The following is a 15,135-nucleotide window of genomic DNA, read 5'->3' as shown; positions in this document are numbered from 1 at the left end:
TAGTCGATGTATAAATAGATATTTCTCTGTGATTACAACTCGGAATAATTTACTTTTACACTCGTTTTAATGGTAACATATTGCTGTAAAAAAGCGCGTCAGGGATTGTTATTAAGTGTCGTATTTTATGAGTTATGTCTCTTTATTCGCAAAAATTTTAAATTCAAACGTGCGACTTGAATTTTAGGCAGTTTTTTAATTTTTCTCGGTAAATATGTAACTTAAAGAAAAATCCTGATGCGCTATTTTAGTACATATTGTGCTTACACACGTGGCGAAAATTTTGTATCTTCACTTTTTCTGGTAATTGAGAAATATCGAAAATGCCATTTTTACATAAAAATTCAAAATTTGTGTGGTAACATAATTAGGTGCTGGAAATTTCATGACGTTTTTTGTCTTGAGCATAGAGATATATCTCCTCTATAAATAAAACAAGTGATTGATTTGATTCATTTGTCAATAAACGTTTAATCTTTATTAGAGCAATACCTGTGCAAAAGGTTGAGAGTATCCTTAATTAATTGATTAATAACATTTTTCACAGTGACAGAATTCAACTGCCTTGGCGGAGGTCTGTGCTCTCCGAGTGCTCTAGTTAACAATGGATCTATTGCCCATGCTGGGATTTTCTCATATTTTTAGAAATGTCTTACAAGCCGCATCTCTCGGGATCGTATATATATCTCTCTTTCTTTCTCTCTCTCTCTCTCTCTCTCTCTCTCTCTCTCTCTCTCTCTCTCTCTCTTTCTCTCTCTCTCTCTCTATCTATCTATCTATCTTTCGCTCTCTCTTTTCACTTGTTTTCTCTCCCTCTCACACACACTTTCTCACTCGCTCACATACTCTCTCTTTCAATATCAAACCAGTTTGTGACCATATGGTCTACTGGGCTTCATACATGCGAGCGCCTACGCTAGGGAAAGGTGCATCAGCTACGCAAGAGTATATATATATAATTATATATATAATATATATATAATATATAATATCAGGAGTAGAGAATCTCCTCTTCATCTACTCCTGATAATATATATATACTATATATATAATATTATATATATATATATATAATATATATATATATATACTCTCTTGCGTAGCTGATGCCACTCTCCCTAGCGTCGGCGCTCGCATATGAAGCCAGTTAGACCATATGTCACAAACCTGGTTTAATTAAAGAGAGAGTATGGTGAGCGAGTGAGAAAGTGTGTGTGAGGGGGAGAGAAAACAAGTTGAAGGGAGGCAGAGCGAAATAGATAGATAGATAAGAAGAGAACATAGAGAAGAAAGAGGCAGAGAGAGAGAAGAGAGAGAGAGAGAGGAGGAAGAAGAGAGATGAGAGAGAGAGAGAGAAATGAAAGAGAGAGAGAGAGAGAGAGCGCGAGCGAGAGAGAGCGCGAGCGAGAGAGAGCTACTCGCCAGTCTGTGAAATTAAACCGCAAACTAACGGTTAAATGTTTCCTGCGGCGGAGCGGAGGGCTATAGTTCTCAAGCTAAGTAGGCGGCTACTAAACCGGCTCCCCTATCTGCTACGCCTCGGTATAATATATAGCTTTAGGCACTGCCTAAAAACGGAGCTCCCGACAGGTTACTCCACGATAATCCTATCTTACGTGAACGTCCCCAAAGCAGCTAAGAAACAAACATTTGTTGTTTGCGGTCTGTTGCGTTTAAAACCGCACTAATTTTATTGAATCAAACAACTACTCCGTTATTCTTAATCTCTTGTACAATAATTTTTCGTAGAAGAAATAACATTCAGGAAATTGAGCAGTAGATACAGAAATACTAGTGTAGTGGTATTATGCTTTCGGTCCGCGCGGGAGCTCCGCTACTAGGTCAGGAGAGTGTGGGGACACCCAGCAGTATTAAAAGCAAGACCTGGAAAGGGGCGGATGAGCTCCTGCCGATGAGTCACCGGCCATCCACACATTAGTAGAAGTGGCGACCACTAATGTCTCTCCAGCAACTGAAAAACACATGATGCGGACAACCACACAAACCTCACACAGCATCGCTCGTTGCTCGGGTCAACAAGGAGCGCGGTGTCTAGTGGGCAACCAGGCTAGCATGCAGCAACAAGTATGCTACTAGAATTGAAACATGAAAACTTGTAACATTCAACATCATACAATCAACATCATTCAATGTCAGAACAATGAACAGCGTCAACAATCCAAATGATCGAGTTCGTCGCCGTATCTGAGAAAATGCAAATTGATTCACTCTAGCGCGTGAAGGTTAGTGTCTTTGGGTTTAATTTAAGCGCCCACTCGTCTCGCGCGCGTAGAACGAGAAAGGTATTTATATTTACGCATGCAGAGCAATAATGTCTGTCTATTAATAGTTACCACCGGTGTTGTTTTGCATGCAGCCACACTAACCACGTTTTTTCCGCAACAAACCCAACAATTCCAGACGTATCGTTCAGCTCGTCTCTTGACGACCAGTTTTAATGATACGCTAGCTGCTGGTTTCAATTAGGTAGCAACACAACGCAAGGCCGACGAACACAGCCCACTACGAACGAAGGACTGCAATATCAATTGTCTTGTGTAATTGTGGAAACCTAACTACTCTACGCACACGTGCTGCCCCATTCATATGAATTATAATATCACCTAGCTTTGTTTCCTTTTTGTGATAATTCATTGTTCATCGTACTGTGTAATTAATACCTTTCTCTTTAGTGTATAATGTAAGAATGCAGTTTTTAATGGGCCACCGCCTGAACCTTATAAAATGTTGTTATTAGGTAACCTAATGCGCAAATGATTACAAAGCGGTTCTGCAGGCGGTTACAATACGTGTTTCTTAAATTTCACACAGTCCATATCTACTGACATCAAAACTCGCTAACGATGGGCTGTTTATTTGCCGCTAATATTATACTGAAAATAACTTCTAATATTACCTAAAATTGTTGATACAGCAACAATAGCGTTCCTCGCCTAAACCAGTATACCATTATTTTTGTTTTGCTTTACGAATATCCCGGGTTTCACCAACGCCCATACCAACCGTTATACATCCATGGCTTAGGTAAATCTTGCTTATGTCTTTCGTTTTTTATTTTAGGTCACTATTTATACATTGAAGCCACAGACTCGGCCATGTTTTCTAAAGCTATACTGAAAAGTGTCGCCTTCAGTGCCCCGCCTCCAGACACGTATGATCCGGCTTCAATGTTTTTCGAGAGTTGCCAGGTAAGTTGCGAACCCATATCTGTTCGCAGACGAAACTTAACTAAACGTTGTATGCATTCTGCTTGTGGCCGCTGGTCCGTTAGAAACTCTAAACGTTACTACCGATTTAAAGGAGGGCTATGACTATAAAAATATTTTTGCTTTTAGCGAGACGAAGAAAAATCTACGTGGGCACGTAGACTATAAGTAGGATGCATTGTTACATTGATTTTCTGCAGTGGTAACAGAAATCGCACTGGAATGAAATTTACATCGATTCTATTCAGCGACAACCATCCATTTTTTCCTACACTTACACTTACACCTACACATCACCCACACCTACACCTACACCTACACCTACACTTACACCTACGCCTACACCTACACCTACACCTACACCTACACCTACACCTACACCTTCACCTACACCTACCCCTTTACCTACACTTACACTTACACCTACACCTACACCTACACCTACACCTACACCTACACCTGCACATCACCCATACCCACACCTACATCTACATCTAGTGAGGCAAATCTGCTGCAACGTCTTCTGTACGTCTATATCAAATATACAAAGTATTATTGTTACCTGAATGATATGCGTTTACATGGAGTGTGATAATTACGTTGACAAATATTGTCAAATAGCTTTACTTTTATATTTTTACCTAACGTTTAAAAACGTTTTCACCTAGACGAGATTTCAGAATTTTGGGGGTGGCTCAACTTATTTTATTTTGAGAGACCAAGTATACCTGCAGAACTTTTCTCTCAGCGACACACAGCCACTCAAGTATTTTTCCCAAATTGCCAATTAAACTGCCAATACGCTGACAGGATGACATTTACTCCTGCAACTACTCAATAACCTGCTGTGAGTACTAGAGATCCCCAACGTGATTATCGATTCTCGCTATTCAGCGCTTTGCTGGTGAAAATTCTCCAGCTCCCCATTGGTTTTTTTTTATCACAGTTTAGGTTCTACTACCACATGTTCGGGGTGCACACGGGGTCTCTACGTGTGGACGTACACGAGCGCAACACCGAACGTCTCTTGTTCATCGCCTCCGGAGAAAACGAGAACAGTTGGAAGTTCGTGTCGGTACCGTTGCCAAAAATCGAACGCAGGTAATGGCGACTACATTGTGGCTGCTGGTACGGTCAAGGAACCGTTTAACTACCGAACACCCATCCGATCATATGTGCAAGCATATTCTGAGAAAACTGTTAGTTGTAGCGCAACTTTGCTGGTATTAGACCTAGTATTTTCTAATACGCACGTCTTAAATACTGAAAAGTAAAACAGGTGGTTGAATCCCCTGCCCCTGGCAACTTTAGTATCGGCCCGCATCTATTGGCCATTAAGCCGGCTGGCAGAGTATGGTGGCCATCTTTATTCTCTGAGCTCAGTCAATCATGCTTCATCTTTCTTATTTACGAAAATGTTGGAAGTAATAATACACCATTGAAGATATAAGGAAAGGGTTATATTGTAGCTGTGCCATGCTTTACACCCTATGCCTATTTGAATGCGTTAATTCAACTTATCCAGCCACAGCGTTACAAATTGTTATGAGAGCAGTTGGTAAGCTCGAAAGTTGACAGGGGCTCATTTCTTAAGGTGATTGTCTCTTGATTGCCAGAAGCTGGCGCTATAGCAAACCAATTCTCAGACGCACTGTCTGAGAATGGCACGCAATCTAGCGTAATCCCGCCCACATCGCATTACACCCCGACAGCGTAGTAATCCCATGTAAAGTTATTTCCTTTTGTTGACCAATTGTTTGTTTGTCTTGTAAGCGGTTACAGGAAATACAAATTGCAATTTTTGTTTCTGTGTATATGAATATATTGTTTATATATATATATTTATTTATTTATATATATATAATAAAATTCGTGTGTATTTGCTATCACTTTATTTTTAGACGACTCAAGCGCATGTGGCTACGCAAATGTCCAGCAATCACGAGTTTCATATAATTCGAGTATTTTCATTTGCGGTAGAATATAAAATAACAAAAAATGTGATTGTGGTTGAAATTATGTCTACTCGCGACCCTGTCCGTCGCTGTTAGATAGGCATCACCCAGATTGATGACTATTCAAAATTCTAGGGGCACTTGTGTGTGCAACAGAGATGTGTGTGCGTATGTGCGTGTGAGCGTGCGGGTGTGCGCGTGTGCGTGTGTCTGTGTGTATGCGTGTGTACGTGCGCATGCGGGTGCGTGCGTGCGTGCGTGTGCGTGCGTGCATGCCTGTGTGGGGGACGCGGGTGCATTTACACGTAGCTGCGTTCAAACAACCGTACCGTAATGTAATTGTTAGCGAAACGATCGTATCAGAGAGAAGTGTTTCGTTTTAAAATTTTCTGTGCTCTGCTTGTAAATACTTAATTATTGCTGGCTATCCCATATTTGTATCAACCCCTCTTTTGTCGCGTATCTATGTGTTGAGCTTTTAATTTTACACCGTTTGGTTTTGCTCTAAGCTACACTGTGAATATCAAGGCAATCCGTGGAGTACGGTTTCGAGGAGACATCGCAATAGATGACCTATCTCTGAGTCCCGAATGCTTCGGCAAAGGTACGCTTTCGCCCTCACGTACTTCTTTAAGAAAATATCGTATTCAAGTAAATTGTACACAATTATTCTATAGAAATAGCATAGAAATAGAAGGGCTGCCACTCCCACTCCCATCGCATTTTACCAACGAACACGTACACTACTAGAAAATGTATGTATGTTCCTGAGTACATGCGAGTGCGCGCGTCCATTCGCACCTGAGTGCGTGCCCACGTGCCTGCATTTTTATTACTTGCTATAACTATTATATATATACGGGTTGAGCGTCACGCTGTTTTTGCCCTCTTGTAGTTTTATCAAGTCTCTAACATGTAGTCTCAGAATAGTAGCACTCAGTCACAGTGAGTTGCAGTGGGTCGCGTCGCGTCGCATTCAATCGCAACCCGACCTCGCCCGGCTTTAAATAATACAAGTCCTTTTCAGGCGTCACGGAACTGGGATTGCACGAGAGATATGGTGTCAGCAAATCATAATCTAGTTTGTTTCCACAGTAAAGATTTCGTTCGGTTTTATCTTGCAGATACACTTGGAAAAAACAATTCAATACTCTTCTACGAAGACTTATCGTTAATTCCATTAGGTAAGTGAAATAAATATTAACGTTACGTACGCTTCGTTTGTGCATTTTTCCTGCTAAATGTTTACCAACTATTTTTCGATATAGATACTTATTACTTCATCATATTTTCTACCTGATGACCTCAGTGCACACAAACTGTATTATGGTCTTTGAGTGTTTTGTCATTTTCCATACTGAAGTGTTGTATTGTGTACTTCACTGCTCTTCAATACTTTGTTTTGTTGTAACTTCCGCATTATTTGTGTTGCAATTCTATTGTGTTTTTATATCATATCTAATTCATGTTAGGCTGATGACATTGTTATTGTTTTTTATTATACTTATTTTTAAAGTACTGTTTAGGATTCTATTTACTTTATTTTCGTTGCCGACTATATGGTTTTGTTGATTGTGGTTGTTTAATGTCTGTTTAGTTTGTTGATGTCCCCACTTGCTGTATTTATTAAAGTTACGTTAAAAGTGGCTTGACGCGTAATGTAATGAATGTGTGAATTGAAATGTAATGTAACTTAATTGTTTGTAGATAAGAGAAATAATTTCAGCCCAACATTTAATCACTTTTTGTGATAACTTTTGTTCACCTGTTGTGATAGCGGACTATGATGGTACACGTGTCGTACGAACTTGTTTATAATAGTATATATTTTAACGAAGTATATTGTATATATGTATGTGTTAAGCACAAATAAAACATCATGACTCTTGAATTCTGAATCTAAAGGTAGAATGAATGTCAGGATAAAGCTTTAGACAATGAAAACGCACACTTTTATTAAACAAATATATATCAGAATAACACATTGTAAGCACGATTCCCATGAATCATAACTACGACAACATTAATATAAAGGATAACCCTATATTTATTACGAAAGGAAACTTATAGAATAGGTTTTATTAGATTTTATTTAAAAAAGCGTAGCTATTATATATATAGTCCTAATGTAAACCCCCCTCGATCAACTTTTATTTCGAAAGTCATAATACAAATGTTATAAACTTGTCATCTTGATGTTATGACCTTATCATCGTGAATATTTGACATGTTGAGTTAAGGAGCTGACACGGGGTAGGTACTGCGCGACCTTCGCCTGTAATCCCATGAAATCTTGCAGTAACACCATGGCGAATTTTTAAGATAGTAGCGGTGAAATTATGAAACTGAACTGGTGAGGCAGATAAAGATGCGAATGGAGTAAGAAGCTCAGCACTCCTAGAAAGGTGTCCAGTGACACACACGACTGCGCACGTTCGCTTGCACAGGAACACACACGGGTTCATTCTGTTATAAAAATTTAACATAAACTTAAATCCATTACGTATCCTCAGAGAGTTAGACAGAATTCTTTTAACTTAATTAGCTTTATTGTAATTCTATCGTTTTTCAGCCCAATTCCTAACATCAGCGTGTATCACCCCAAATCAGAGAAATCGTCCGTAGCGGAAAGCTCTTCTGTCCAATAATCGTTAAAGCAGACGCGTGCGCGCTCCTCCGCTTTCTTTCTTCTATTCGAAATAAGTGAATAATTTATACAGATATCCGAAGATTCTAAGTGCAGCATACAGGTTTGTAAGATACCCCGCAGTTTCGTGAGAATCGTCTGCAAGTTCATCGGTGGGCTTTTATGCGGTAAAAGGGAAAGAAATGCCTTCCAGGGGAGATGTCTGGAGTACTTTCCTTCGTAGGCTAGTAGTTCGATACATATTCTCGAAGCAACACAGGAGCACGATTGTCGCTCACGATATCTTGTCATATATATCGTTTGAGGCGTAATCTCGTGCAGTAGGTGGTAATCTAAATCAAGTTAATATTTCAGTCCTCGATATAGTGACAGAACGCGCGTTCAGGCATGCCGCGAAATTGGGAACCGACTCGTGGTTTTTCCCGTCGGAGGCGGCTGTTCTTCGGGTTTATGTCGTCTGATATGGAATATATTACCGTGGTGTCTTTTTTGCGAGCATCTTAAATGTAAAAACAAAAAAACTCTGATAATCTGCAAATATGTGATATAGAAGAAGCACTCTCAAAAGCACGCCGAAAATATTGGTTGAATTATATTACCATACTATGAATCTGCATACAAAATCGCTACATACTTTTGTCATACAGAAATGGCTCCATTGCGGGCACTTTGCTTGAAACTTCACGTACACAACGTGACAGCTACTACATATATCGTCTTAGCACGCAAAATTTTTGGGCAAACCATTATAAAACATTATAATGCAGCAGCTAAGAGCCATAAATCATTTGAATTGTGTACGTTTTGACAAACGCATGAAAATTGGCACGCGGGTAGTTTAAGATATTCATATTCATATGAGATCGGGTACCCATCTCAATCGAAATGGTATCTGGTAGCCATCTTGAATTTCAAAATACCCGCCATCAAAATCCATTATCCTTCATATTTCAGCTAATATATATTTAACATAAAAACGTGATTATGGTGTATAAACCAACATTATCGCGTTCTAGGTACCAATTACTATCAAAATCATTATCGCCCGGTGGCCGTCATCTTGAATTTCAAATTGGTTACCATTATACCTCTGCTTCCATACAATAGGTATATTGTAGGAAAATTATCTTGGTGTCTAAACCAACATTATAGTTATTGCTGTTGCTGCTGTTGCTGCTGCTGTTGCTGCTGCTGTTGCTGCTGCTGCTACTGCGACTACTACTACTACTACTACTACTACTACTACTACTACTACTACTACTACTACCACCACCACTACTACTACTACTACTACTACTACTACTACTACCACCACCACTACCACTACCACTTTTACTACCTCTACCACTACCACTACCACTACCACCACCTCCACCTAACACTAACACTAACACTAACACTAACACTAACACTAACGCTAACGCTACCGCTACTACTATTACTATTACTATTACTATTACTATTACTATTACTATTACTATTACTATTACTATTACTATTACTATTACTATTACTATTACTATTACTACTACTGTTACTACTACTATTACTACTACTACTACTACTACTACTACTACTACTACTACTACTACTACTACTACTACTACTATTACCACTGACTACTACTTCAGGCGGCGTAGCTAGGATTTTATTTTAGGGGGGGGGGCAATGAGCAGCGTGAAGTGTGCGGAATCAGGGGCGTAAATCCGTACCGAGGCATGGGGGGATGAATCGGCGATAGCCATCACATACTAGCACGAGCACAAGCCCACAATAATTTACGCCACACGCGCGGCGATCGGCACGCAACAACACACACACACACACAGCCCAGGCGCGCGCACACACACACACACACACACACACAACACACCACACACACACCAGCACACGACACACACACAACACACATCACACACACATACACACAAGAACGAACAATCACAACGAAAAGCACACACACACACACACAAACACACCGTACATACATTTATACATGCATACATTACATCGCACGCACATACAAATTGACAACGTACGTTTGGACACGTGCCGTAGGCATGGCCAGTGCTAGGGGGCGATCCTGGGGGCATGCCCCCCCCAGAAGCATTTGAAATATTTTAAGCCCATTTCCGCAATCTGCAGGCATATCTGTGGGCCTTATGCTCATGTCTGATACACTATCTAACCCTAGAGCTCAACCCTACAGTGTAGAGTCAAAACACTTTTTATTACATTTCAGAGAGCGGTACACAGTTAGTTACTATAGTTAATAATAGCATGTATTATAAACACAGGTAAGAATTGCATTTCTCACAATTCACGTGTTTTTGTATGTTTGCAACCATACTTTTCGGCTATTTTGGAGTCTGGAAACATTTTCTTGAACGATGTTCATTGGCGATGGTCTGCCGCCCCACAAGGCACTTTCTATCTGCTGCCAACTAGAGAGCTTGATATATTGGGTGTAGATTCCATTGCATCCCGCATAGCACTCTGTACTTTTGAGAGACTATATGCCGTCTGGCAGTCACTCCTTAACCGTGCCCACTTGAAAGTTCTGTCTTGCCATTACCATGCATAAGCCATGATTAACACTGAACTTGTACTGCTAGGCTATACAGTTATTCATTACCATTTTCTTATGTGCATTAGTGCTGAAATTGAAAACAATCACATTTTCTTTCTTTTTTCCTTCTTCTTGCTCTTACTTTCTGTTTTTTTCTCTTTTTTTTTGGATTTTGTTTTTTTTTTTTTTTTTTTTTTTTTTTTTTTTTTTTTTTTTTTTGTTATGTTTTTATGTTTTTTGTGTGTTGTGTTTTTGTTTTTTTTGATCTTTATTTTTGTTTTTTGTGAACTCTCAGTGGGGGGGACTGATTTTTTACAAGTCCATCCCCCTTCCTTCAAGAGCGGGGGGATGCATCTCCCCATTCCCTCCGGGATTTACGCCCCTCGTGCGAATCACGGAAGCTCTGACGTTTCATTAAATTATTAGAGAAAGAAGACGATTCGTTGTACCGTTCTCAACTCTTAATCCTGAATTTTCAAAAATAATATTGGATTTATTGTTAAACAAGATTTCGATTTTTTTTAGGATATCTTCAGAAATGAGCATCATGCATGTGATAAATATATTGACGTTTAAATCAACCAATCACCAAGCAATCAGCATTTCATTATAAGATTTCCATAATTGCTAGCAGGACTGTGTGACAGGTCAGACACACAATAAGAATACACAAGTAGCACGTAGAGAACCCGACCCGCTGAACACAAAATATCCGTAGAGCTCGATAGTCATATTATTGTGTAGGTACGCATGATATGTTATGCCGAGCTGGATAAAAGGCGAACTGCGCTAGGCTCAAAGCTCATTTCACAAAATATTTTTAAATAATTAAAAGATATCTGTTGTTTCTTTTATAATCTTTTTAACATAGTCTTTGTCGTGTGTCTTTGTATGCTCCTTTTTCTTCCTACGTCCTCTTACTTTCTTCTCTTCTTTCTCTCTTTTTTTTGGCCGGCGTTTTTTTTTGGGGGGGGGCGACCGCCCCCACCGCCCCCCCCCCTGGCTACGCGCCTGCTACTACTACTACTACTACTACTACTACTACTACTTACTACTAAATTACTAATGCTGCTGCTGGTGGTGGTGGTGGTGGTGGTGGTGGTAGCGGAGGTGGTGATCATTACTGTGACACTCGTTTCGACAGACCCATCGCTTGCCAATCTACGCAAGTGTTATTACACGAACATTATATGCATTTTAGTGTTACATAATTATAAGGATGCATGATTATTATTATAGTTTTAGTTTTAGTTTCGTGACTGTAAATGACGTTGGTGTCGGCTGTGCTTTTCATTCGTATTATTTAAAATATGCAAATGCAATATCAAAAAGGCATAGGCTATTTTAACGTATTTCTACTGTGATTCAACGGAGACTCACAGAAAACTATCTTCTAGCCGGATTCTGTCGTTTCCATTACCGTAGTGCTGAAATAAATATTGTAATCTTAATGATATATGAGAAGTATCTGTCCTGTAAGTGTAAGCGCAAGTCTAACCGTCAACAAATAGAAAAGACTAGGGCACCGAAGCACACTTACTTAGAGAATCTAAGTGGAAACAACGAAAAATCTCATTTTGATCCAGATCAATTATGAAGCTATTATAATTGCCTTTGTCTGATAACACTCTGATAATACCAGGCTCACTAAAAATCGCAGGTTATTGTGTTGTTTTGTTCTCTTAGATGCGTTTAATGTTACCGATACTTCAAAATTGTTTGACGCTATAAAAATGTATGGTTAAACTCTTGCTTTCATTACAACCTGATCGTCTATCGCTGAATCAATTCCTTACTTACAGAGTACCGATTTTCTACGTGCGAAGCAGAGGGCATGTTTGGCCCTACGCAGGAGCAGTGCGACTCGGCTTATAGCAACGTCACCGTTTCAGTCGTTTCCGAAGAAGCGTTAAAAGGCATACAGTTATGGACAGTTCCTAATACGGGCTTGTACAGGTATCTCCCATTACAGACGACATGTCGCTGTCTAACGACTGAGGTACAGATTTGCGGACGGAATTTGATCTAACGCCTACTGCCTTACTGATTAGTCGTAATGCGTCCTGCGCGGTGAAGCTTGTTCTGACTTCTCAGCTGTGCTTTATAACACGGTTGTACCTAGCTATTGTACACGGCTAGCCCGCAAGCAAACACCGCGCGACTGGAAACCAATTTACGATCATATTTTACAAGTCAACGTGATATCTGTCGCCTGATGCAATATCCGCTCGGCTTATTGTACGGTTAAAACATATCGACTAGCTGTTGCGATAGATACATCCACCACGTCCAAATCTGTCTTAAATATAACGTACTCCACGTATATTTCCATGTTACATATATATATAAAACTAGCCCGTATTCGCGTAAGTACATTTTTCGCTTCGTTCGATCTGTGTGTTTTGCGTCACGTAGTATCATGGCATACGGCGCTAGCGGCGGTAGAGGAGCTAACAACCCAGCGTTCGGATTAGGTGCTGTAGTTTACGCCCACTTCAACTTTACACGAGGTGACATCATCCACCTGCTAATTGGGCAGGAAGGGCAGAGTTCATGCTCTATGGTAAGTTTTATTTTATTTTAAATGGATGAAACGAATAACTGTGTATTTTCCTCCATCTCCATGCGCCATTTGTCTAGCAATTGTCTAGTCAGATCTATCAAGTTATCTAACTATTTTGTACAAAACTCGAAGTGTAGGTAAAATCAGAAAATTTCATAGAATGAGAATCAAGATTCCTGATTGGAATTTTCAGCAACATATCCGCGTATGCACACGTGCATATATCGATGCGCAAACACGCAACACGCGAGCCTACTCCAAGTTGTACACGCGAGCATATACATACGCACGCACACTCACGCGCGGTAGAAATAATATATAGATATAATTTTACCGCGGTAAAAAAAACATTATTTTTGAGTACGATGGCCAACCATACACGCGCACGCACTTTCATACTGCAGAAATGGTAAACGCGTCCCGATCCTATCTACGTTTGTGATGGCAGTGCCACCATCCGCTGCATGATCCACAGTATGTTTCACCACGATAAATGCCAATGGTAGTTGTTACTCCAGGGAGCAGCGCAACCTTATTGATACTGACTAGCTATAATTTTTAGCATTATTTAGGCGTTCTCCAACTAGGGCCATGCGATACGTCAAACGTATCATATTTGTCGATGTTAGTCGCTGCGTCGAAGCTAGGGGTGGCTAACCAACTTTGCCCGCGGAGGTGTGGCAAAGCCACGTGCGTGTTGGAAGGTGACCGCCGCTAATATATCTATATTTTTCTGGGGGCGACTGCCCCTCTTCCCTCGCTCCCCGCTAGCTAAGTAAAAATGCTAAAAGGAACGTAATACAAGTTTTAATACGATCGTATTTCACCGCCTGAGTAGCGACACTAAAGGTGTGATCGCTCCCTACTCTCCCACGCCTGTAATGTGCATGTACATACGTCACAGTAAAAGATTATTCTGGCATTGCGTTTTTTACTAATAATAAAATTTGTGATGGATTTAAAAAAAAATCTCTTAACGTAATTGCATTCGTTGCGAATATATAGTATATACAGGTATATATATATATATATTATATAGGTAATGGTACACTAATGCGGTTTGGCAAATAGAATCCTCATGCATATCCACACAGTTGGGTGTTTATTATGTAGAATCTGCAGGAAGGAACTGAAGAAATCACACCCACACGAATTTTATGAGTAAAGCAGAGACGTATCTACGAGATGTGTTTTTGTTGCAGGGAGATCCAGAAAACAACTGCGAGGACTCCGTCAGCACTAGCGTTCTATCAGGTGGCGGAGGCGGTGGAGGTGGCGCCACCTATGTATTCACGATCAACGTGAGATTTTTACCTACTATGGATTTCTAAAATTTCAATTATAAATCTAATTTGTTGCCTGTGGCGTCGTGTTCATAGCATCGTACCACGGTTGACTCTGAGAGTAATCACTAGACCGGTGCAACAAAGGCCGTGTCAGCGGGATGAACGGCACCCTTAATTAATTTGGCGCAATCAACGTGCAGCCAGGTGTTCTCATTCCTTCGTGAATTTTTAATTTTCTAATAACGAACAGCGCCCCAAGCATTTTGATTCTAATTGCGGTCCTTCGCACCACTAATGCGCCGGTACACTATGCGAACGATTTACAACCACAAATGTAATTATATACGAAGGCAATCTCAGGGAATTACATAGGTGCATGTAGATTTAATTGATTCTACGATGTTGTGTAAATAATACCAGCTTTTACTATCCTAAGTTCAAAGGCACTGTGCCTTACTCTGTCAATATAATTAACGCGCCACTGCGTCTGGGTTGCTAGTCGTTACCTTTACTATGATCGCTTATGCTGGAAAACGCATTAATTCATATTTTAAAGCGTAAACCTTTAATGTTTCCCTTTTTCGCAATGGCATGCGTACTTTTGCAGTCAATATCGACATATATGAGTTGCATATGGTTTCTCTATGTGTACATAGCTTGATACTTCAAAAAGCCCCGCGCAAGTTCCATTGCTGGTTGCTGCTGGAGGTGGGGGTGGCTCAGCTCTTCAAGGTTGGAAGGCTTCCATGCAGAAAATAGGAGCCAACGGGTTTTATATAGCCACAGATGATATAGTGCTGTCACCATGTGAGTATACACAAAGAAATTAGGTGAAAGAAAATACATTGGTGGAACGTCGTTGATGATACAATACGCGATCCAATAGAA

The 15,135-nt window shown here is 40.2% G+C and overlaps 1 protein-coding gene across 1 annotated transcript in view; it reads left to right on the top strand.

Moving 5' to 3' along the window:
- LOC106810455 (leukocyte tyrosine kinase receptor-like) overlaps positions 1-15,135 on the top strand; it is a 46,692-nt gene that overhangs the window by 18,617 nt on the left and 12,940 nt on the right. The window contains exons 3-10 of the mRNA XM_014813818.1: positions 3,082-3,209; positions 4,174-4,328; positions 5,692-5,786; positions 6,307-6,366; positions 12,201-12,354; positions 12,814-12,961; positions 14,164-14,262; positions 14,904-15,054. Coding sequence (XP_014669304.1) covers positions 3,082-3,209; positions 4,174-4,328; positions 5,692-5,786; positions 6,307-6,366; positions 12,201-12,354; positions 12,814-12,961; positions 14,164-14,262; positions 14,904-15,054 — 990 coding nt within the window. The remainder of the gene's footprint in view (positions 1-3,081; positions 3,210-4,173; positions 4,329-5,691; positions 5,787-6,306; positions 6,367-12,200; positions 12,355-12,813; positions 12,962-14,163; positions 14,263-14,903; positions 15,055-15,135) is intronic.

This window comes from Priapulus caudatus, unplaced genomic scaffold (genome assembly GCF_000485595.1).
Source record: "Priapulus caudatus unplaced genomic scaffold, Priapulus_caudatus-5.0.1 Scaffold442, whole genome shotgun sequence".
Taxonomy (NCBI): Eukaryota; Metazoa; Priapulida; class Priapulimorpha; order Priapulimorphida; family Priapulidae; genus Priapulus; species Priapulus caudatus.
Note: the sequence above shows the minus strand (reverse complement) of the source record. Positions and strands in the feature narration are given on the sequence as shown.